This window comes from Trifolium pratense, linkage group LG7 (genome assembly GCF_020283565.1).
Source record: "Trifolium pratense cultivar HEN17-A07 linkage group LG7, ARS_RC_1.1, whole genome shotgun sequence".
Lineage (NCBI taxonomy): Eukaryota > Viridiplantae > Streptophyta > Magnoliopsida > Fabales > Fabaceae > Trifolium > Trifolium pratense.
Genome location: NC_060065.1, coordinates 14,061,720 through 14,085,957, shown reverse-complemented (window position 1 = coordinate 14,085,957; position 24,238 = coordinate 14,061,720). Strand labels below are relative to the sequence as shown.

Below are 24,238 nucleotides of genomic sequence, written 5' to 3'. Positions count from 1 at the left end.
TCTCTTGTTCTTCGTATTCTTCTCTCTCTTGTTCTTCATCTTCATCACCAACTTCATCAAACAAACCCAACAAAAGAAAAGCCAGATCCCCAAATTGAAAATCGAAATCCGTAAATCACAACCAAGGAATATGAGCACAAAGGAGCAAGAAACAACACAAATGAAACCCAGAAACCCATAACTAAACTTCATCAACACAAACCCAAAACTTCAAAAACTTATAAATCCCAAATTCAGTTTCAACTGAATCTCAAATCAAACAACAGAAAAAATCCAGTCCTTCTCCATATTCAATTTCGCAACCTTAATAACACTACAAGTCTCAATCCTTAAAAACAACAAAGCAGAACAACAAGCTTAATTTCTCAATTTGCTCATTCCAATTCAGTTTGTGTTGGTGTTTTCAGAAGCCATGAGAGAGTGAATTTAGGTTTGAAGATTAGAAACATTCGACCGAAGAAGAAACTTTTGGAAAAATTATGGTAACATTTTGGAGAAAAAAATTTGTGTTTGTTGTTTGTGTTTATGAAGTTTACGAAGAAGAGGGAAGGAAGGAGACGAAGAAAAGAAAATAAAACTAGGTGATGATTGTACATTATTAGATACAATAGATCTTTAAGATCCTATGGTTGTTCTTTTGATAAAAAAATCAAATGGTTAATATTCAAAAAGTATTGAAGTCTACTGTGGAGCACCTAAACAGACATTTTTTTTCCTTTAAAGACCTATGTAAAACATAAAATATTTTAAGGGACCATTTAACCGATTAAACGTAAAAAATAACTATGGCACAACAAACACACTCTCACTACATAGTTACCACGGTTTTCCGAAACAACTATGGCACGACGGAAATCAGGTCATGGCGGAGGCACTAACATCGACAGGTTGAGCACACTACCGGACTCAGTGTTGTGCCATATACAGTCATTTCTCCCAACGATAACTTCCGTTGCGACTATGAGTCTTGTGTCTCGCAGATGGCGCCACCTCTGGAAGTATCTACAGGTCTTCCATTTCGACGACTCCGACTTTGGCGACTGGAAAAACAAGTTTCCATTATTCGTGAACGCTGTGCTCGCCCTCCGCAAATCCCGTGGCATTCGAAAATTCCATCTCAATCTCTACAACTATGGTTGTCTGGGTTATGATCACTGTATCGATATGTGGCTCCATGCCACCGTTGGGCCACACCTTCAAGAACTTTCTCTCACGACGAGTGAGGACCCATGTGTAACCCTCCCTCCTTCTCTTCTCATGAATTGCGCCAACCTCGTTTCCCTCAGGTAACTTAATTTTAGGGTGTGTTTGTTTAAAGTTATCTTTGTTGATTTTGGAAATAAGATGATAGAAAAATGCCTGGAAAAAGTTGCCAACGAAGAGGTGGGAAAAAGTTTTTCTTTTTGGGAATAAATTTATGTATTATTTGGCCGCTGGAAATTCCACCCTTTGATTTGAAACTTTGAAACTATGAGTGAGCGAATGCTCACAATCTGAAGCTTGAAATCTGAAGAAGTTGAATTTCAAGCTATTAGTTAATTTAGTTTATTTTCAGGGTTGATTCTGTGACAAGCTTAAAGCTTAGTAAACTTTAGCTTGAGGGGTAGTATTAGAAATAAAATATTTTCGTTAGAGTTAGTATGATTTTCGTTTTTTGTTTAACAAACTCTCGATGATTATCTGTTAATGCATCGTGAGTTTGAGGGGAAGTGTTAGATAATAGTATTATTAGGCTTATACGTGTTAGTAGTCTAGTAGTCCATTAGGAATTATTATAAATTCTCTCGTGATCCTTATTATGTCAAGTAATGCCATTCTGATTTATTGAAACCCTAACCGTTACTTTGTGTTTCTCTCTGACTTTAACACGAACCTCGCCCCCTACATATATAATGCAATGTCTCTGCCAACTGAGCTAAGCTCACCGACATCTATTATCCTTCTTATTATAAAGATTTCTGAGAATGTTTAAATGTTAACCAAGTATTATTCTCAGGAAAAGTTATTCTCAAGAATAAATTCAGTAAACCTGAAAGAAACACTAGTCAGCTACTTGGTATTTTTGGAGTTCTTTTTTTTCCGGAATTCTAAAATTAGTTGAATTCTGTTTTCAATTAGTTTTTTAATCCAACAAAATTTATATATTATTATATCTGAAGCTCACTTCCATGATTTCATTTTTTTTATCTTTCTGATACCATGTAAACAAATATAGGGCCCGTTTGGATTAGCTTATTTTTTAGCTTACGCAAACAACTTTTGCAATTTTTATGTATTATTATAAGTTTGTCAAGGTAGTCTCTGATAAAATAGCTTATAAAAATACAATTTTCATTAGTGTGAACTTATAAAATAGTATAAAACCTAATTTATATTGCATAAGCTGTTTGCATAAGCTAAAAAATAAGCTAATCCAAAGAGGACTATAGAGTGTATATATATAACGTGTCTGTGTTTTGAAAACACTCCAGTCTGGTTGGTGAAATCTATATGGTTGATAAACATTCGACAATTCATTTTCCATCACTGAAGAAGTTGGTTCTCACTTCAAATGTTGTGGATTCAGAAATTCCCTTTCTCTCTGGCTGCCCCAAGCTGGAAATTCTGGATACTTACTTTAATGATGGAAAACTTATGGCCAAAGTTTTCTCTCAACCTTCCTCCAGCTCCAAGAGTTTGAAATCCACCAATTACAACTTCACTTGGACTTGCCTTGAGATACATGACCATTTCTTGACCTTTGGCATCATTAGCTACTTTCAAAGTATGGTGGAAGCATTTCTTCATGTCTTTCCCCCATGTGAAAGTGAATTTATCGATCCTATTCTCAAATTACTCCGAGATGATTTGATTGAAATATATCTACTTTCGCGTCATTCGACATCGAAGGTGAAGTTTAATTATTAATTTTTTTTATGGTTTATATGCTTTTTGTTGGAAAATATTTAGTTTCCTAGTTTGTTATTTCTAGGAGATTCTAAGCTTATCTATTATTTCCTTTTATGTTTGTACTCTTCCTATTTAAACCAGCCTTGAGCTGAGGAATAACAAGTAACAGTATTCACTTATTATTTTCTACATGGTATCGAGAGCTCCCGATTTTGGGGGTCTCGCTTCCGCAAAACCCTAGCCGCCGTCGTGTTTACAATCTGACCACAACAACTGATTTTGTGTGCGGCACTGTTCATACGAACTGTTCATTCGCTGGTACTGTTCACGACGGCACTGTTCACACGCACTGTTCATGTGGTTACTGTTCACGAGTACTGTTCACTGGTGTTAATTTTTCTTTGCTGCTTCCGGTACTACTTGGCTAAGATTATTAATTATGACGTTTTTTTATTCTCGATGACGATCATCCACTTTCAAATACCGTCGTGAATGCAAATATTGTCATCGTTTGGGACATACTATTTTTCAATGTTGGAAATTACATGGTCTTCCGCGACCTTCAAATCAGAAGAACAAAGGTGGAGGTGAGGGTCATACATTCCAAGCCAGTAATTCTGATCAAGAGCATCAGTCTCCTTCAATTCAGCTTTCATTCACGATGGAACAACTAGACAGACTGTACAAAATTCTTGAATCTAACACTCTTTCTGGCTTTGTTGCCCCCAAAGGTACTTCTGCCCTTTTTAGTGTCAGTCCCAGTCGTGCTTGGATAGTAGATTCGGGTGCAAGTGATCACATGACAAGTGATTCTACTCTGTTTTCTTCTTATAGTCCATGTGCAGGTAACCATAAAATAAAAATTGCGGATGGATCCTTTTCAGCTATTGCGGGTAAAGGTTCGGTTGTGTTGTCTCCAAGTCTAACCCTTAAAGATGTTCTTCATGTCCCAAATCTATCTTGTAGTCTCATGTCTGTCAGTAAATTAGCCCAAGATAGAAATTGTCAAACTAATTTTTTCCGTACTCATTGTGTTTTTCAGGATTTGAACTCGGGGAAGATGATTGGTAGTGCTAAGGAGAGTGGAGAACTCTACTACTTCGACATTGAACCTGAATCACAACTACCTTCCAAACCAATAAGTTCATGCTTTGAATCTTTTTTAGTTCTGAATAATAATAATGATGATGTTATGTTATGGCATTCACGATTAGGTCATCCTAGTTTTCCTTATTTAAAACACTTATTTCCTGAGTTATTTCGTAATAAGGATTTATCTTTGTTTAAATGTGAAGCATGTGAATTTGCAAAACATCATCGTTCTCATTTTCCATTACAGCCCTACAAACCATCAAAACCTTTTTCTGTTATTCACAGTGATGTTTGGGGCCCTAACCGAACGAGTACACTTTCTCATAAAAAATGGTTTATCACATCTATAGATGATCACTCAAGAGTTTGTTGGGTGTACTTGTTAAAGGGGAAATCTGACATTTGTCAGGCGGTAAAAAATTTTGTTAAAATGGTGCAAAATCAATTTCAAACAAATATTCAAGTATTTAGAAGTGATAACGGCAAAGAATATTTTAACTCAATGTTGAGTGATTTTTTTCGTGAAAATGGAATTGTGCATCAAAGTTCATGTCCTAACACTCCCCAACAAAATGGAGTTGCAGAAAGAAAAAATAGGCACTTGTTGGAGGTGGCTAGAGCTTTACTTTTCGCAAGTAAAGTACCAAATTATTTGTGGGGTGAAGCAGTTTTAACTGCTGCATACTTAATTAACAGAGTGCCCTCCAAAATTCTTAATTTTAAAACTCCAATTGATATTTTCAAAGAATGTTTTCCTAATGATCGTGTTTCAAACGATTTGACCTTAAAAATCTTTGGTTGCACTGCATTTGTTCATGAACATAAGAATATTAGCAAACTTGAACCGCGTGCTATAAAATGTGTTTTTGTTGGGTATTCTCCAACCCAGAAGGGATATAAATGTTTTGATCCAAAAAAATCAGAAAATGTTTGTCACCATGGATGTTACATTCTTTGAAAACAAACCTTTTTTTTGACACGCATCTTCAGGGGGAAATTTAAATGAAGATTCGTCTCAAACTGAGGACATGAGTTTTTTTAACTCGTTTCAAACTGAGGACATGAGTTTTTTTAATAATTTATCTTTGCCGGTATCACAAAGTTCTAAGACTTATACTTCTGCACCAACGAAAAATGACCATGATTCTTTATCTAATCCTACTCCTGTTATGAGTAGTGAGCTTGGTGAATCCGAGCCTACATTTTCTCATGAAGAAAACAATGAGAATCTTGAAAACAATGATAATGATGATCTAATTGAAATGCCACAAAATAATGAGTCATATAAAGATAATAGGTTTGAAGCAGGAAACAAGACTTGGAAAGGAAATGTTTCTGTGAGAAAGAATCACAAAGAAAGTGATGAGTCCACATCTCAACACTGTCATGAATCTGAACCGGGGGATGATCAACTTCCTAAAAAAAGAAAAGGTAAGTCTATCTCTGTTCCTGAGAGTCGTATTTTGTATCCCGATATCGATGATCCTGTGGCTGTTAGAAAACCTGTTAAATCTTGCACTAAATACCCATTGTCCAATTTTATATCATATTCAAATTTGTCTTCGTCTTTTTCTGCCTTTACCTCAAAATTGTCTAGTGTAGAGATTCCAAAAAATGTACAGGTTGCTCTAGAAGTTCCAAAGTGGAGGGAAGCTATACTTGAGGAGATGAAAACTCTTGAAAAGAACAAAACCTGGAGTGTTATGACACTACCGGATGACAAGAAGACGGTTGGATGCAAATGGGTGTTTACTGTGAAGTATAATTCAGATGGGTCAATCGAAAGGTACAAGGCTCGATTGGTGGCTAAGGGTTTTACTCAAACTTATGGTATAGACTACTCAGAGACTTTTGCTCCTGTTGCAAAATTGAACACTGTCAGAATTCTCTTGTCTCTTGCTGCTAACTTAGATTGGCCCCTACATCAGTTGGATGTTAAGAATGCTTTTCTCAATGGTGATTTAGAAGAAGAAGTATATATGGACATTCCTCCTGGCTTTGAAGACAAGTTTGGATCAAATGTATGCAAACTAAATAAGTCTTTGTATGGATTAAAGCAGTCTCCTAGAGCTTGGTTTGAAAAGTTCACTTATTCCATGAAGAAACAAGGGTACATTCAAGGACAAGCTGACCACACCTTGTTCACAAAGTTCTCCCAAGATGGAAAAATTGCTGTCCTAATTGTTTATGTTGATGATATCGTCCTTACTGGAGATGATATAGTTGAAATGGCAAGAGTCAAAGAGAAATTAGCATTAGACTTTGAAATCAAGGACTTGGGATCCATGAGATATTTTCTTGGTATGGAGGTTGATCGATCAAAAGATGGTATTGTAGTTTCCCAGCAAAAATACATTCTAGATTTATTGAAAGAAACAGGAATGAGTGGATGTCGACCAGCAGATACTCCCATGGATCCTAATGCAAAACTTTGGGAAGAAGGTAGTGTTCCTGTTGATACTGGAAGGTACCAGAGATTGGTTGGGAAACTGATTTATTTGTCACACACTAGACCTGACATTGCTTTCTCGGTTAGTGTAGTAAGTCAGTTTATGCATTCTCCTTTTGAGGAACATCTTGAGGCAGTCTATAGGATACTGCGATATTTGAAAGCAAATCCTGGAAAGGGATTATTTTTTAAGAAGACTAATGAAAGAAATGTGTCTATCTTTACCGATGCTGATTGGGCAGGTTCAGTCACTGACAGAAGATCAACCTCCGGATATTGTACCTATGTTTGGGGTAATCTTGTGACATGGAGGAGCAAGAAACAAGGAGTTGTAGCAAGAAGTAGTGCAGAAGCTGAGTTTAGAGCTATGGCTCAAGGAATTTGTGAAGGATTATGGATCCACAGAGTCCTAGAAGAGCTTAAGATGAAAATTGAGCTTCTATTGAAATTATACTCTGACAGTAAAGCCGCTATTAGCATAGCTCATAACCCAGTTCAACATGACAGAACCAAGCATATTGAGATCGATCGACATTTCATAAAAGAGAAGTTAGATGCCGGAATCATATGTCTACCTTTTGTAACTTCGAGTCAGCAAACTGCAGATATCTTGACCAAAAGCTTAGCAAGACCCACCTTTGAGCATTTGATCGGCAAGTTGGGCATGATAGATATCTATGCACCAACTTGAGGGGGGGTGTTGGAAAATATTTAGTTTCCTAGTTTGTTATTTCTAGGAGATTCTAAGCTTATCTATTATTTCCTTTTATGTTTGTACTCTTCCTATTTAAACCAGCCTTGAGCTGAGAAATAACATATAACAATATTCACTTATTATTTTCTACACTTTTATATATGTAGTTTGGTATTAATATTGTGCCTTTATTTGTTGTTATCAGGTACAAGCAGTGCCCACTTCAAGCCCCTGTTCTAAATTATCCAGAGTTTCGCGACTTACATCATCTGAAGTTCATTCTTCCCTGTTTCAACTCGAATCTTCTGCTCAATGTGGTTGAGAAATGCCATGTGCTTAAAGTTCTCATCATTCAGAGCAACAAGGTTTGTTGAATTCTCAAGTTTAATTCAATCAATCTTTGTTGTGTCTATATATGTATAATGTATGTATGTATGTATGAATCTGTACACACACAAATATGAATTTGAGTCATCTGTTCCCATGTTGCTTGTAGGAGGAACCATCACCTTCAAGAACGTGGGAGCCACACTCATTAACAATTCCTAAATGTCTCGAATCCCACCTGATCTATATTCACATAGAAGGATATCAAGGATTTGAAGATGAGCTTACATTTGCTGAATATATTTTGCGTAACGGGCTTGTTTTAGAGACAATGCTTATTTTTGTTGACATTTCAATGGACATAACGAACAAGTACCGTTCTATCAAAAGATTAACAAATATATCAAAGGGATCAGTCAAGTGTCAACTTAAATTTGACCCAGATGGGTCTCATTAAGCTACAAACCCTCACTGTCTCTTTTTTATCTGTCTCACAATTAATGTTATGTGCCTTGTATTTTTACTTGCATGTCTGTCACCATATTTTCAACTATATTGTGGTGTATATATGTAATTCCAATCCTGCAGTGCATCCAGATTTTTTTTTTCTCTAGTTATTTTCTCATAACAATGCCTAATTGCGATTGGCCCTCTGTACTAAACTGAAATTGCAGTCTTTCTCCTAAAACAAATGATTTCTAGCTTTGTAATAGTTGAAATTTGCAAGATTATGAAGGTTAAAGAGAGTGATGACCTGTAAATGCTTATTGAAATTGATGGAAAAGATTCTAGATTTCATGCCACTTTTTGTAACTTGATAATTTTTTTGGTCATTATTGCGAAAAAAATAGTATTTGTTAATTGGAGAATTGGTGCTTGCTTTGATAGATCTGCATCATCTTTGTCAAAAAAGCTCTCTCCCTCTCTCTCTCTCTCTCTCTCTCTCTCTCTCTCTCTCTCTCTCTCTCTCTCTCTCTCTCTCTCTCTCTCTCTCTCTCTCTCTCTCTCTCTCTCTCTCTCTCTCTCTCTCTCTGTTATAATCTGGTTATGGTTTTTGTATTCATTAGATTTATTGATCTTCTACAAATCCTAAAATAAGAAAAAATATTCTTTAAAGACACCAAGAGAAAATAGTGTCATGTTTTACAAATATTGAAGAAAATAGACAACTTTTTTGTGGTATTTACAAATATTGAAGAAATTTCTTATTTTTAAGTTTTATCTACATTTTTATATTAGTATGCTATTTTGGTTGGCTAATATCAAGACGTGCACAAAGGTCACAATTATGGCCAATATGGGAGTCATTTTGGTATTTGAAAAGTTTTGGATGCTATTAAGTTATTGGCCTTATCATTTTCAGGCACAATATATTTGGATTAGAAGAATTTGATTTTTTACATATCCTTGTTCATGGTTGGTTGTCATTGCAGTTCTAGAGATGAATACTTAGAAATAAGAATAATCGTCAAATCATCATGTTGATTTTTTATTTATTTTCAAGGTTCTTGGAAAAAATATAAGTAAATCCATTTAGGGCTCCCTGAAGAAGGAAGGCATAATTATGGATATATATATATATATATATATATATATATATATATATATATATATATATATATATATATATATATATGAACAGGAGTGATCTTATTAATCTGATCAGTAGTCAGTCAGTACTCAATGCTATCTACATATAAGTAGCTTACTCAACCCTTGGATTCGTAGACAGTCACTATTTTATCACTGCAATTTGATTTTGAAGGCTAAAATTCTAGAGAGGCATTTTTGTTGGTTGATCTTACAAAAGTTGTGGTGCTATGCAAAAATCTATTATTTACACTCTAAAGAGACTGTTCTTTGTCTTAAATCTATTTGGGAATCTTTACTTTTTCCTCCTAATTCCCTTTTTAGTTAGCGGTCTTGGTTTTTGATGCATTCCAATTCCTCGAATTCCTATTTGATAATCACTGCTTGCTAGATCTTGCAGAAAGCTAGGATTAAGGATATTTTTAACGACAATAAGTGGCAATCAGAGATTTACTCATTCATGTTTTGTGGTCTCCTCCTATTATGGTAGTTTTTTCAGTGATTCTAGTCGGGCTAGCTTTGGTAGAATTGTTAGAAACAGTGATGGGAAGGAATTCAACCTCACCATCCTTACTTTTCTATTATTAATCAAATCAGACACCTTGTGCATATACATGTTATTTGGTGGAATAGTATATCATTTGCAACCAGTAAGACTATTTCACAGAATAAGATTAACTAACAAAAACTTTAGATGTTGTCAAAGACTGAAATTAATGAAATGCAAATACACGCTCATATATTATGCATTTGTGCTTCAGGAATTTTCTCTTCTAGGCAAGTCAATATTCTGGAATTAAGATTAATGACTTCTGCTGAATTTTCAAGAATAAAATGACCAGTTTAAATCCATTGCGCACTCCATTCATAATTTCCATCTTGACAACTATATCGGCTTCTCTATGCTAGCTGAAGGATTATAGTCAGTTATTCATAGTCACAATTTGCATGTTTTCAATTCCTGCAACCTCTCTAAATTTTGATACATGTTAGATGGTTTCCAATGCAGATATTAACATCAGATATCCATCTCAATGATTTCCTGCTAGAAGATCTTAGTTCTTGCCAATTCCAACAAAATTGAAGAAGCACGTGTTTCGGTCACTTTGGTCTATGCTGAATCAACGTTGATTTGTCAATATATTTTGAACATGCTATTATTTACTATTTAGTTTAGTTTTGGTGCAAACATGTAATGCAAGCTAGATGTTTTTTGAAGTTTTTTTTTGCTTTGAAGACCTATTATAAATTTATAATGGCATATTGTGTGGGATTTATGTATGTGGATTTTGTTTATCAATGTTGAATGGAATTGTGATGCTTCACATATCAAAATTTCAACTCTTTCAATAGGTTATGCTATGTCTGTCAAATATGATGTTTTGTTTTTGAACAGGCAACTGTCAAATATGATGTTGTTGTGGTGATTTAGCATTGAATTGTGATAATTGAGTTGAGATAAATAGAGAAGCAAATTCAAAAAAAAAATTCTGAAGTTATTTGGGATCTTTATACTTTGAATTATTAGAAAGACAAAGCCTAATCATGAACCAATTACATACAATACACCAATGTAGTCAGGTTCGGGATCCTACGTAGGATCAGGAGGCTGGTGGAGGGTCGTAAGGTCGGGATCGTAGCTCGATTCGTAAGAACCTACTTAAGGGTAAAATGGTAACTTCAGATATATACATATACACAGAACCACAAAATAATAATAATAATAATAATAATAATAATAATAATAATAATAATAATAATAATAATAATACATGAACACAATAAACTTAATTAATATTTCATATATATCATTCCAATTGTTTATAACTTCATAACCAACCAAGTACTAAGTTAATAAAATAAGTAACCAACGGCCTATGCATCATTCACAATTAAAGGCCTATGCATCATTCACAAAAGGAAGACCTATCATTCACAACTAAAGGCCTATGCATCATTCACAAAAAAAGACCTATCATTCACAACCACAACTAAAGGCCTATGCATCATTCAAAAAATCACAACTTAAGGCCTATGCATAATTAAAAAAAAAGGACCTATTATAGTATCATTCACAAAAGACATAATCTAGACATTTAAAATATCTTCCAATCCAACATCTTGATAGTCATCAAGATCACCATCTTCATCCTCATTCTCTTCAACGACATCATCATCATCTTCTTCATCAATGGGAGGAAGTTCCAAATCATCACCAAGAACATCACCGATACTAGCATCTTGTCCAACATCAAGTGAAGTGTCATCTCCTTCATCTTCCTCATCCTCCACATTCTCAATCCATTCTTCCCCTTCATCTTCGGAATTAATTTCTTCAATCTCATAGTTAGCACTTTTTCTCTTAATCTTAGTCTTTCCCAATTTTGAGTTAACCATCACAAAAACTACCTTATTCATTGTGATTTGCTTCAAGCGATTCCTCTTCTTAGTGTGAACCTAAATGATTATAAGTTATAAATAAATTAAAAAATAATAGATACTTGTTTGTAATACAATTTGTTCAAAAAGTTTGAAAACGTACCCTTTCAAAAGCACTCCAATTCCGTTCACACCCCGATGAGCTACATGTCAAACTAAGTACTCGCAAAGCGAACCATTGCAATTCTTTATGTTTATTTCCATAAGATTCCCACCATTGTGTTAGTGTTTTATTTCCAAGTGCAAATGTAGCAAATTCATTACCAAAGTTTGATTTCCTCGCTTTGAAATCCTCAAGTTGGTAATCAACTTTGGCTCTTTTTTCCGGATCATCCACCAATCTAAGCAAACAATCATACATGCCATCCGTAACTTCATCATCATCAACGAATCCCGGAGCATAACGTATCTTGGGGTTCAAATAAAGGCCTGCAGCATGTAGTGGCCTATGAAGTTGCTTATCCCACCTTTGATCAATTATATTCCAAAGGGGAGTGTAGCTAACAAAGACAAAAAAAAAATTGAATTGATTTTCATACAAGGTAAATCTAATTATTATAATACAAAGTGAAAAGAATTGAATTAGTTACCTCCTAGCAACTCCATTAAAGCTTGATTTGATATTCTCTTTTGCAAGATCCATTTCTTCATAAAGATACCCCATGGCTGCCTTCTCTTCCGAGTCCACCATGCGCAACACTTTAATAAGTGGAAAAGCACCTCCTAGACAAGTCAAAACATTCTTCCAAAACACTTTGTTCAAAACAATCTTTTGCACAATAATCCCATCTTTACTCTTAGCAAGTTTGCTAGTCTTCCACTCATTTGATTTGAACATAGATATCAACTCATCTCGGTGATCATTCAAACAACCCAATGTCAAGTAAGATGTCGCAAAACGGGTCAATGAAGGTCGAATCAAATCAACATTCTTAGTGAACCTATGCAACATACAAATAAGACTTGTTCTACCATAAATATAGGTGGTGATCTTCTTTCCCTTAGGAATTGTTTCTTTGTGGAGAGGGATCTTCTTCTCAAAATCTTCTAACATCAAATCGATGCAATGTGCGGCACATGGTGTCCAATACAAGTTACTTCTTTTTTGCATTAACAATTCTCCGGCTGCTTTGTAATTCGCCGCATTGTCCGTAACAACTTGGACAACATTTTCCTCTCCAACCTCTTCAACAACATCATCAATCATCTTGACAACTTTGTCTGCAGTCTTGGTTATATCGGATGCATCAATGGACTTTAGAAATACAGTTCCCTTTGGACTATGTACCAAGAAATTCAATATAGTTCTTCTCTTCCTATCTGTCCAACCATCCGTCATTATTGTGCAACCATATTTCTCCCAATCTGCCCTATATCCTGCAACTACCTTACTAATCTCTCCATAATAATGGTCCAAATATTTAACTCGAATTTCATGATAAGAAGGTGGTTTAAACCCTATACCATGTTTTGTAACATTGTCAAACATCTTAAGGTACTCATCAGACCTAGCAACATTAAAAGGAATAGCATTATTGTAAAAGAAAAGAGCAATATCCTTACAAGCATCTTCTCTGGTTTCTTTCTTATAGGCACCATTGATTGTGCTTTGTTTAGCTTGTGTCAGCCCTCTTTTGTACATATCCTTTCTTGCTAGCTCTCCTTGACTCTTTCTTTTTCCCTTTGCACCAGCACCATCACCAACCTCATCATCAGCATCGCCTTCAATGTTAATGTCAACATGTATCTTTTTTAGCAACTTCTCTTGTAAGCCATCAGTAATAACCAAAAACTTTTTCCTGATTTCCGGAGGACAGTTTGGACAAGGCCTAACATTACTATTAATGCCAGCCAAATGATGCTTAATTCTGAAAGCACTTCCTGTGAATTCCCAGTCACAAAGTTTACACTTCACCTTTCTTGTTTTTATATCAATCGATGTAGCATATTCCCATGCTGGATCTGTCTTATTTCCAGATGAATTTTTAGGAGGAACCCTAACACGAGCAGCAGAAGCAGAAGGTGGAGCTTCATTAACAGTGGCAGCAGAAGAAGCTCCAACATTTGAGGTTGAAGCCATTAAGGAGAGATGAAGGACAAATTAACACAGATGAATACAAAGAGATAGATGAAAACAGAGAGATGGATGAGATGAAAACAGCAGATGAAGGAAAAATTAACACAGACAAGATAAAGGAAAAAATGAGATAGATGAAAACAGAGAGATGGATGAGATGAAAACAGAGAGATGGTTTGAAACAGAGAGATGAGATAGATGAAAACAGAGAGATGGATGAGATGAAAACAGAGAGATGGTTTGAAACAGAGAGATGAGATGAAACGAAAGTGAAGGAAAGGAACGAGATGTTAGGTTTGAAACAGAGGAAACAAAAGGAAACAAAAGGAAAGGAACGAGATGTTATGAAGGAAGCAAGGCTGAATCGCGATTGAAGAATTGAGAAGACACATGACGGCGTTTCTTTCTTCAGAGAAGAAACGCGTATTTTTCTTAGGGTTTCTGAGAAAAAAGAAGCGTGTTTTGTACTCTGTGTCTTGACCCGACCCGGTTTGACTGCAAGGCCCAACCAATTTTAAACCCAAATCATTTTTTTTACGAACCTGCTTTTGCTTTACGCACCACCATAAAAAAGCGCGAACCTGATTTCAAAAAGCCCCAAAAACGAACCTCCATGGGTTCTTAGCTCGTTTAGCCTTCATGAGCATGTAGGATCGTACGATCCTACGACCCGGTGCGCGAACCTGACTACATTGCAATACACTGTTGGAATACGTTGTAGGTTTCTTGCTTACAATGATTTGACCTGCATAACGAGAGTATTCAAATGATAAACTTTTATCAGAACATGTTCTGTTTGCATTTACTTTAGACAATGGTGATTGATATCTATCTATGAGAATGAACTTTTTTGTTATATGTTTGACAGTGTGCATTCCGAATGCCTTAATTTCTGAAACTGGTAGAATCATATTTGGTCAGATGCCTAGGGTTTCATTCAAACGACGACATTGAGAACAAACATATAAATATGCATTTTGCATTTCAGTTAGTATGTTGAATGTTAGTTCCAGAAGATGATGAATTCGCCGGATTAAGCTCCAACAAGATGACCTAGCGTTGTTGGTTGTTGGATTAATCCAACAGTTTTGATAGAAGCTGTAAGATAAATGTTTCCCTGTTTCTCCATTCACTGTAATTTTATTTTTGTTCTCTTCGGTCTTCACCGACTTCATGCTACTTTGTCATTTAACTTGCAGAGTTGTAGATAAAATGATCTTTTTATTTCAATCATGTTTGGAATTATATTGTCTTCTGTTCTTATCTCAAAGACTTTTTTATTAGAGCCATTAGAACCTAAAGAACTTCGTCAACGCAACTTCTTCAGTAACAAAAACAACTTTATAATCAAATAATCTCAATAGTTAATATAATATTTAACAAATTGAGGCCAATTTTTCATCATCATCAAGGACAAACAATTGCTTAACGGGATCTAACTTGGCATATTCCCAAACAACACAATCAAATTCAAAATCTATGAAGAGAAATGGAAGAATTAGAAACAAATTAAAAATCAAAAGTCATCGCAGCTACAATACAATGGAGTTGTGGGGTCATCCCACCGGTAGGTTATTCAATCGCAGATTTATAATTATGTGTTGATGAAAGCAGGCCACTTCGCCAGTACTGCAAAGATGCTTCTCTTCCTTGAATCGGCCACCGGGCAACACCTCCCAGTCAGTCTTCCCACACCCATGGCGACGTTGTACGTTGGCCACCGGGTGGTTGTCAATGGGGAGCGGTTATGGTGCATAAACGAATTTCTTATGCACCATGCATAAATAACACAAAAAATCATTCCACAGTAAAAATTTGGCATGATTAAGTACATCTAATGTGAAACCATTACACAGCAAAAATAGTTTTGACATGATTTTAGTTTAAAACTAACTACGAAACAATCTGATGACGTTCAGGGGTTGCTGTTGTTGATTTGGGGGTGGGAAATGGTGCGTTTGGAGATATGTTAGATTCAATTTGATGATGGAGATTTGTGTATGCACCATGCATAAGTTTATTCCTTATGCATAATAAGTCATGTCATTCATAGTATTGTTCACGCGCAAGGGGTGTTGGGGCTGTTTTTTCCTAGAAAGTAATTTATTTCTAAATTTGATCCGATGGCTCTCATTTGTGCAACAGAGGTAATTGCTGCTGAGGATCCAAATCGCTTGATATGTGATGTATATATGGAGCATAGTAGCCGCTACCGAGGCTTTTTTACTGTTCACATTCTTAAGTGAAACTTCAGCTACACGAACATATCACACTCTTTAATTGATCTAATTTTAGGCAGCTTCATCAAGTGGTGCACGGTGCACCACTTATCAATAATCCTATAAAGAATACAAATTTTACAAAATCCAACGTTGGATAGAAAGTTTATATCATATAAGATCATCAATATAAATTTTTAAAAAAAAATTGAAAATCAATTGATGCGTTAATTCATAAACCGTTAATTTTGATGACTCTCAATAACATATCCTTAACGATAAACTTTCGTAAAATAAAAATCATCTAATCCGTGCTAACTTGCATAAATGAAAACCATTATTTTTCACAAGTTTCTATTTCTTGAAGGAAAAAACATGAAGAATTAATGGAAATAATAATCTATCCTTTTCCTAGTGAAATAAGTGCATTCTCAGTTTTATGGTTTTGCACCAAGCAAAAATCAAAACTTTCAGAATGAGAGCCACTAAAGTTTACAAGGACCAAGAGGTTTTCCACATAAACCTTTATTTCCACAATAAGAACTCCTAGGAAAATCAATCAATGGCTTACCCTCTGGAATTTCCCCTTCAAGAAGATTGTAAGATAAGTTTAATTCCTTCAACTTTATCAATTTAAGAAATCCAATAGGTATATTTCCATTGAACTCATTTTCTTGCAGCTTCAATACCTCTAATGAGGTTAAATTTTCCAGCACTTCAGGTAAGTTGAATCCTAACTTATTGAAGCTCAAATCCAAACTATTAACAAAGTTCATTCTCCCAATAGTATTTGGTATCTTACCTTTTAGAAGATTATGAGACAAATTGAGAAAATGAATATCACATTGCCCTCTTAAACTAATTTCCTCAATTCCACTAGAGAATTTGTTATCTGAAAGATCAATAAATTTTAATGATCCTCCAAAAGTACTTTGTTCGATGTCGAAAATTGGAGATATGGAGCCTGTTAATCTATTTGAATGAAGATCAAGAACTGACAAATCTTGCAAATTTCTAAAAGAATTAGGTATGTATGAAGAAATATTGTTTCTTGAGAGATTCAACATGTAGAGTTGATTGAAGCTTCCAATCCATGATGGAATGCTTCCATTGAGAAGGTTCATTGACAAGTCAAGTTCCTGAATTGGACTAATGGTTGTTTGTAAAAAATTTGGAATTTGGTCCCTGATTCCACAACCGGCGAAGTAAATGCAAGAAAGTGACGACATTTTCCCTATCCATTTTGGGATAGTAGAGAGATTCAAATGGTTGAAAGAAAGATCAAGTGTTTGTAGATTTTGAAGAGAAGACATCTCTTGAGGCAATGGTCCTTCAATCAAATTTCTAGAGATGTTCAACATTATGAGGTGAGAAAGTTGACCTATAGATTTTGGTATTTGGCCAGATAAGAAATTCTCACTAAGATAAAACTCAGTTAATGACACCAAATTTCCTAAATTAGATGGCAATGTTCCTTCAAAATTGTTGTTTGATAAAGAAACTCTTTGAAGTGATACTAGATAGCCAAAATTGGAAGGTATATTTCCTACAAGGTGATTGTTATGAAGTCTTAAGAAGGCTAAACACGACATTTCACCCGGTCTCGAGGGAAACGGAATGGTTCCCTCTAGATAGTTGGTGTCTAGGTACAAAACTGAAATGACGGTTAAATTTGTTAGTGAAGAAGGTACCTTCCCACTTAAGAAATTGTTTGAAAGATCAAGCTTTTCCAGAGCCTGCATTTCGCCAAATTTATTCGGTATTTTACCGGTAAGAGCATTGTCATGAACATCCAACTCTACCAAATTTCTCATATTCTCAACTGAGTATGGGATTATACCTGAAAATTGATTTGAATAAAGCAACAACCTTCTGAGATTGTTTAGTCTCCCAATACTCAAAGGGATAGACCCAGAGAGCCGATTTTCCTGCAGAGCTAGTTCTTGAAGATTTTGCAACTCTCCAATGTTTTTTGGTATTGAACCAGTTAAATTGTTGCCATAAAGATAGAGTTTTTGAAGATTCGTTAGGTGCAAACCAATGGTTGGTGGAATCATTCCACTAAGACCAATTAAACCACCAAGATCAATGACTTCAAGTGATGTGAGGATCACTATTGCAGGAGAAATCCACCCTGTCATCTGTGTTTGAAATAAGCCTTCATCATTGGAAATAAATCCTGGTAGATTGATCTCTTTCACTCTAAAGGTTGAATTTTCACAAACAATGCCATCCCATTTGCAGCAGTTGTTACCGACCCATTTTTCTATGCGACCGGATGTGTCTATTTGAATTCCATTCTTGAAACTCATCAAAGCTTCCATGTCATTGGGACTGCAGGCTTCCATGGTCCAACTTGTGTCTCCAAAAAATATTATTACTGTTAACATTGCAACTGCCTTTAGAAGCAGATGATTCATGTTGCTCTACCAAATGGAGGTGGTTCTTAAGAAATGCTGCTATCTTGAATCTGCAATAGTACTTAAAAAATGTTTGTTTTCATTTAGTGGAAAAATCTATTAGGCACATGATTAAAGGATGTTTAAAGATATAACTTTTTCTTTTGTAGTCCCTTTTTATCTTTTTATTACTTTTTATTACTTTTATGCTATGAAAAGCATATTTGTGTCTGGGTCATGATGTCCTTAATAATGCCTTATGTCACTTAATTCAAAAAACCCGGTCAAAAATCTAAATCCCCTACAGATAAAAAAGAGTTATTTATTGAGACTTACCCTCTAATTTAATTTTTTGGTGATGGAATCTCATGGTTTGGAAATTCGGAAGTTTGTCGATTTTCCAGGTCCTTTAATTGTTCTTTTTTTTTTTTACTATGTTTCATACTTTAAAGAGGAATCTTTTTTATTTTTTTTTGCTTTTCCACTCACTCCCTAGTGCCTAGTTTACGGTTAGGGTGCGTTTGATACGTTAAAAGATAAGTACTGAACAGAATAGCACAAGACAGAACAACACAACACATGACAGAACAGCACAAAACAAACCTTTATGATGTTGAACATTTTTTTTTGTCTTAACGATGTTTGGTGAATAAAATGGTATTTTAGACAACTTGTACTTGGGACAAAAAGTTGTGCTCTGTCCATTGCCTCCTAGTTTGTCCAGTCCTTGAAACATTTTTCCAATCAAACACAATACAAACTTGAGTTGTTCTATCCCTTATTTTTTTAGCAGATCAAACGCAGCCTTATGGATAAAAACCATTCGTTTCTAAATGTTCATGTAATTAACTCTACTCTCTAAATGTTGTATGAATATGGTGCCGATTTAATGTCAAGAGATGATTGGAAAATCCAATGTGCCTTGATAATTGGATTTGCTAGGAGATGGATGAGATGATTTTTAAGGTGGCAGTAAACTATCTTTGAGACTTGATAAAACAATCCAAAGTTGATGGCTTGCTTAAACAAAATATATCTGATGAAACAGGTACACAATGCTTACTCAAAAGGAAGTGAAATATTTATCACGACAAAAGAAAGGGCATGTTTAGGAGCATCTAACTAACAGATAAGAATGACTCAACACAACAAGTTCCATTCAAAAGCAACTTTCAGACTCCTCCTGCGTTAAGCCGTTGTGGTTAGATTCGATTGATTTACGTACTTATATTTATTTAATCTAACAATCTTGAGAATTAATAACAAAAGAATCATTATGGTTTGACTATTGTTCCAAGTATTCATGCGAGAATAAAAGCAACAAGCTCTATATAGGAAATCAAATTAGTGTGATAGAAATATGCAGGAAGTACCACAAAATCACAAGGACAAAATTTTAGTAGCATCTGCAATTTTTTCAAAGACCCAAAAGATTCCTACCATATATATTAGCCACAGATAAATAGTCACTCTAAACAAGTCTCAAATGCCCATATTTATAGGTAAGTCAGGTTTTTCAATGACTTTCTTTTACACACAAAAATAACCTAGTAAATATTTTCAAGAACATCATCACAATGACCTTTTGTGTACCCTGTCTTGATGCTAGTCAACCAAAAAAACTTACCAGCTAAAATGCAAAATAGATATTTAGATGTTTTGCTCTCAATGTAATCTTTTTAATGAATCCCCAAGCATCTGACCAAACATGATACTGCTAGCTCCAGAAATCATGCCATTCCAAACGTGCACTGTCAAACATATAGCAGAAATTATAATTCAAATCCCGTAATATTTATTTACTACCAACAAGACTAAAACAATAAGAATCTGCAAATACTAAAAAAAAAACTATCAGATATAGTGAGATACAAAAAATTACCAAGTGTATGTTTGGTTTCAATTCTGGAGCAGACAGAATTGATTCTAGACGTTTAGAATTGATTCTGGCTTGTTTGGTTTCTCAAAAGTAGAATTAATTCTGTCTCCATAATTGATTTTACTTGAAGCTAGAAATTGTAGCTTCTGATTCTAGAATTGATTTTTACACTCAAATTCTTTGTTCAACTCACTTTTGTATGAATATATCAAAACATAAATCAATTGTATCAAACTCAATTCTATCAAAATCAATTCTGTCAAACTCAATTGTGTCAAAATCAATTCTGTCCACGGCAGAACCAAACACATACTAAGTTAGCATATAACAGATTATTAGAGCTTTTACTTTTTTACTTTGGTGACCTACCAAAAACACTTTTACACAACAAACAAACTATTGCTTCTTTCAAAATTTAGTTTTGGCATCCATGGTAGGCCAATTTAAAGATTATCCAAAGAAACATATAACTATTGCCCAAGTAAAGAACACAAAAGCAGCCCTTCTATCCAGAAAAAAACTGTATTCCAACTTTGACAAAAGCCAAACAGCTGTTTAACATATTAACATATAGTCCTGGGATATGTTCGAGGCATGCAAAACATTAACCAAAAGATGGAGGGGAAAATGTCAAGTGCATTGTTTCCTAACTACCTCCTACACCATGAAATTTTCGAATGTCGCGGAGGGCAGGGACGGAACTAGGCATAGTGGAAAAGGGGCGGCCGCCACCCCAACATATATATAGGACTACTATACAATCCTATGTATCACCTATATTGCCACCCTTGATATTAATAAAAAAATATAGTCTGTCACCCTTATTCTGTTTGGTCCACTCAACTCAATCTTTTATAAAGATTTATATTAGTATATATTTATAAAATTATAATATTTATTAAATATTTTAATTTAACTTTTTTTAGGTAAATTAAGAGCATTATGAGACATCATAGTGACTAGTAGACTAACTCACTAAAAGTAAAGTAAATAAATAGTAACCAAACCAACTTGTTCACCAAGTAGTCTAGTTTCTCTTAAAAGAAAAACACGGAAAACCTAATCCCCAAATTCATTCAGCCGCAATTTCAAACCAAGAGTTTCAATTTCTCAAGCTTCTGTATTGCAAGACAGTTATTGCGTTGAAGCACCACACTCTTGTTGACTACAAGTAAGTTTTTTTCCTTTGTTCTCATCTACTGATTTTTTTTTTCTTTTTCACAAGGCTATACAATACTTTAATTTGTTCTAATATTCTATTTTAATCCGTTATAATCGATGAAAAACATGACACTCTTTAGATTAGACATGGTTAGTGTCCGACACCAACACTTATAATTACATTGAATTATTTTATTTACTTAAATGATTATCGGTGTCGAAGATAATTATTATTTCGATGGCTATATTTTGGTATGTATATGCTTTTTTAGGATATATGTTTTTTATTTTCCATTAAACTAAGGTGTATGCAATTATTAAATAGTAGAAGTTAGTTATGGTTGATGTTATTTATCAAGTGTTATATTTTCACCACTCTCGATGATTTTTTCTGGTTCCGTCCCTGGCGGAGGGCGAGCGAGCGAGTGAGCACAGAGTTCACGAAATATTCAAACCTTTCGAACATTTCCATATATTTCTAAAGTCATGGAAGAAGTCGAAGACCTGGAGATGCTTCCAGAGGTTGCTCCACCTGCGAGACACGAGGAGGCTCATAGTAGCGACTGAGGGAGGTACTAGTTGAGACTATTGATTACACACTTAACACGTTTTCATAAGGAACCCAGATACATAATTTGAAAGATTGCAATCAAATTTAGAGTATCCAAATTTTCGTTTTCAATTTTTATTTCTGTTTGGTTTAAAATTTTGTACATTATCAACCATGTTCAAATGGGTGTTCGAAGGGAGTTGGTGATGTTGATGCAATGGTGTTGTTGGGGAAGAATGGAGGAAGATTAAGAGAGGATTTGGGGATTTGTTAGAAATTAGGGTTCTTCATTTTATTATAAGCTTATTATCAGATTTCTTAAAACTAGATATTTGACCCATGCGGTGCATGGGTCTATTAGATGTAATATGTAACAATAAAAAATAAAATATAAAAATTTTAAGAGCATTTTCAATAAGAGTAGCATAGAGAATTTCATGGACTAATTATTCTATATTTGTTTATGTGCTTATTTTATATTTTATATATTTTTAAAATAATTTTGGAACCCCATCGTTTTGTTTACTTATTAAAAAATAATTGCTAATAACTAAAGGTTAAAAAATTGATGATAATTAAAGGTTAAAAAAAAATTAAAGACATAATCAAGAACATAAACTTAAGTAGACATCCATAAATAAATAAAAATTGTGATTAATTCCGCCGTTCAAATTTATTGAAAACAGGGTTAACATATTATGTTTCCTAAATTCTTTCATAATTGAAGCACATGTTTTAGCGGTTGAAAGGTTTTATTGTAAGTAAGGGATGCAGGTTCAATGACAAATCTGTATTTTTTTAATATAAAGCTGCAATAAAAAGAAAGAGAAAATGAGAGGGGAAAAAATTTGGTTTAGGGTTAGCTTATGTTAGCAAGCTTATAATATAAGAGATTATCGGTTTTTAATTGTTTAAATTGTGCAATGAAAATTGATGGTGCTTAATTGTCATATGAAATTTTTCCTATGAAAGTTAATGGAGCTTAACACTTTGTGGACATAATTTAAATCACAATTGGTCTGGTAGTGCATATTGTATCAATTGATCATCGGTTAATATTAAATCTGCAATGTTAAAATCAAAATAATGAATGTGATTAGTGACATGACTATGGTTGTGTTTGGTTGTATTGCAAAAAAAATTGATTTAGCAGAATTGAGTTTGATAATAACTTTCCAAATTACACGTGATAATAACTTTCCAAATCTCACATGATAATTATTCTCTAAATTTATGATCCGGTAGAAAAAAAATCATTGATCAGGAAAAACATAAAAATATTTCGTGATGAATAATATAGTCAACAATAATTTTGATATGATATACTTATTGATGGTGCTTATCAATTATTGCACATAATTTTAATCAAAATTGGTATACTTGCCATAGTGGTTAGAAATATTGTCTTGCATTGAAGGGTTGTGGGTTCGAATCCTATTCACGACAAAATTATATTATTTTTTAATAAAAATTGCAAAATAAAATGGAGGGAAAACAGAGAAAACAAACTAGGGTTTAGAGTTTGCTTGGCTTATAACTAGAACTTTGACCCATGCGGTGCATGGGTCTAATTAGGTATGTGCTTATTTTATATTTTATATTTTTTTTAAATAATTTTGGAACCCCGTCGTTTTGTTTACTTATTAAAAAAAAATTGCTGATAACTAAAGGTTAAAAAATTGATGATAATTAAAGGTTAAAAAAAAATTAAAGACATAATCAATAACATAAACTTAAGTAGACATCCATAAGTAAATAAAAATTGTGATTAATTCCACCATTCAAATTTATTGAAAACAGGGTTAACATATTAGGATTCCTAAATTCTTTCATAATTGAAGCACATGTTTTAGCGGTTGAAAGGTTTTATTGTAAGTAAGGAATGCATGTATTTTTTTAATAAAAAGAAAGAGAAAATGATAGGGGGAAAAAATTTGGTTTAGGGTTAGCTTATGTTAGCAAGCTTATAATATAAGAGATTATCGGTTTTTAATTGTTTAAATTGTGCAATGAAAATTGATGGTTCTTAATTGTCGTATGAAATCTTTCCTATGAAAGTTGATGGAGCTTAACACTTTGTGGACATAATTTAAATCACAATTGGTCTGCTAGTGCATATTGTATCAGCTGATCATCGGTTAATATTAAATCTGCAATGTTAAAATCAAAATAATGAATGTGATTAGTGACATGACTATTGATGACGAATCGTCACACTCTCTAATCCATGCCTATTTTAGCAACATTAGATACATTTTAGTAGGTTTTTAGCAATAAATATGAGAGAAATCTAACCATTAGCTTGATTACTTGTTTTGCAAGAAAACAGGAAAAATTGCAGGAAATGGAGGATTTTCACTACGCTGGGGGCGTAGCCCATCACGCGCCGCGTGATGGAGCTCACAGGGAGCCAAGATTTTTACTCTGATCACGCGCGGCGTGATACCTGACCACGCGCGGCGTGAATCTTTGT

General features: G+C 34.3%; 3 protein-coding genes across 3 annotated transcripts; 1 reads left to right on the top strand and 2 right to left on the bottom strand.

Moving 5' to 3' along the window:
* The first annotated feature begins 840 nt into the window (after window positions 1–840).
* Window positions 841–7,908, top strand: LOC123895910 (putative FBD-associated F-box protein At5g50270). Its single transcript, XM_045946376.1, has 4 exons — window positions 841–1,286; window positions 2,472–2,889; window positions 7,340–7,489; window positions 7,621–7,908. Exons 1-4 carry the CDS (start codon window positions 841–843, stop codon window positions 7,906–7,908), a joined length of 1,302 nt encoding a protein of 433 aa, XP_045802332.1.
* A 2,911-nt stretch (window positions 7,909–10,819) lies between these two features.
* LOC123895909 lies at window positions 10,820–13,560 on the bottom strand. The gene is made up of 3 exons (XM_045946375.1): window positions 12,071–13,560; window positions 11,584–11,980; window positions 10,820–11,498 (listed from the first exon to the last, which is right to left on the bottom strand). The coding sequence occupies exons 1-3, from the start codon at window positions 13,558–13,560 to the stop codon at window positions 11,130–11,132; spliced, it is 2,256 nt and encodes a 751-aa protein (XP_045802331.1). The 3' UTR covers window positions 10,820–11,129.
* A 2,534-nt stretch (window positions 13,561–16,094) lies between these two features.
* LOC123895656 (LRR receptor-like serine/threonine-protein kinase FLS2) lies at window positions 16,095–18,270 on the bottom strand. Its single transcript, XM_045946117.1, has one exon. The coding sequence runs from the start codon at window positions 18,194–18,196 to the stop codon at window positions 16,262–16,264; it is 1,935 nt and encodes a 644-aa protein (XP_045802073.1). The 5' UTR covers window positions 18,197–18,270; the 3' UTR covers window positions 16,095–16,261.
* Between the last annotated feature and the right edge of the window lie 5,968 nt (window positions 18,271–24,238).

Coding starts and splice junctions, on each gene's coding strand:
- LOC123895910 (XM_045946376.1), top strand. CDS start 841: ATGGCACGACGGAAATCAGGTCATGGCGGAGGCACTAACATCGACAGG. Junction 1,287..2,471: donor GCCAACCTCGTTTCCCTCAG/GTAACTTAATTT, acceptor AAAACACTCCAG/TCTGGTTGGTGAAATCTATA. Junction 7,490..7,620: donor TCATCATTCAGAGCAACAAG/GTTTGTTGAATT, acceptor TGTTGCTTGTAG/GAGGAACCATCACCTTCAAG.
- LOC123895909 (XM_045946375.1), bottom strand. CDS start 13,560: ATGGCTTCAACCTCAAATGTTGGAGCTTCTTCTGCTGCCACTGTTAAT. Junction 11,981..12,070: donor TTTAATGGAGTTGCTAGGAG/GTAACTAATTCA, acceptor TGTCTTTGTTAG/CTACACTCCCCTTTGGAATA. Junction 11,499..11,583: donor ATTGGAGTGCTTTTGAAAGG/GTACGTTTTCAA, acceptor ATAATCATTTAG/GTTCACACTAAGAAGAGGAA.
- LOC123895656 (XM_045946117.1), bottom strand. CDS start 18,196: ATGAATCATCTGCTTCTAAAGGCAGTTGCAATGTTAACAGTAATAATA.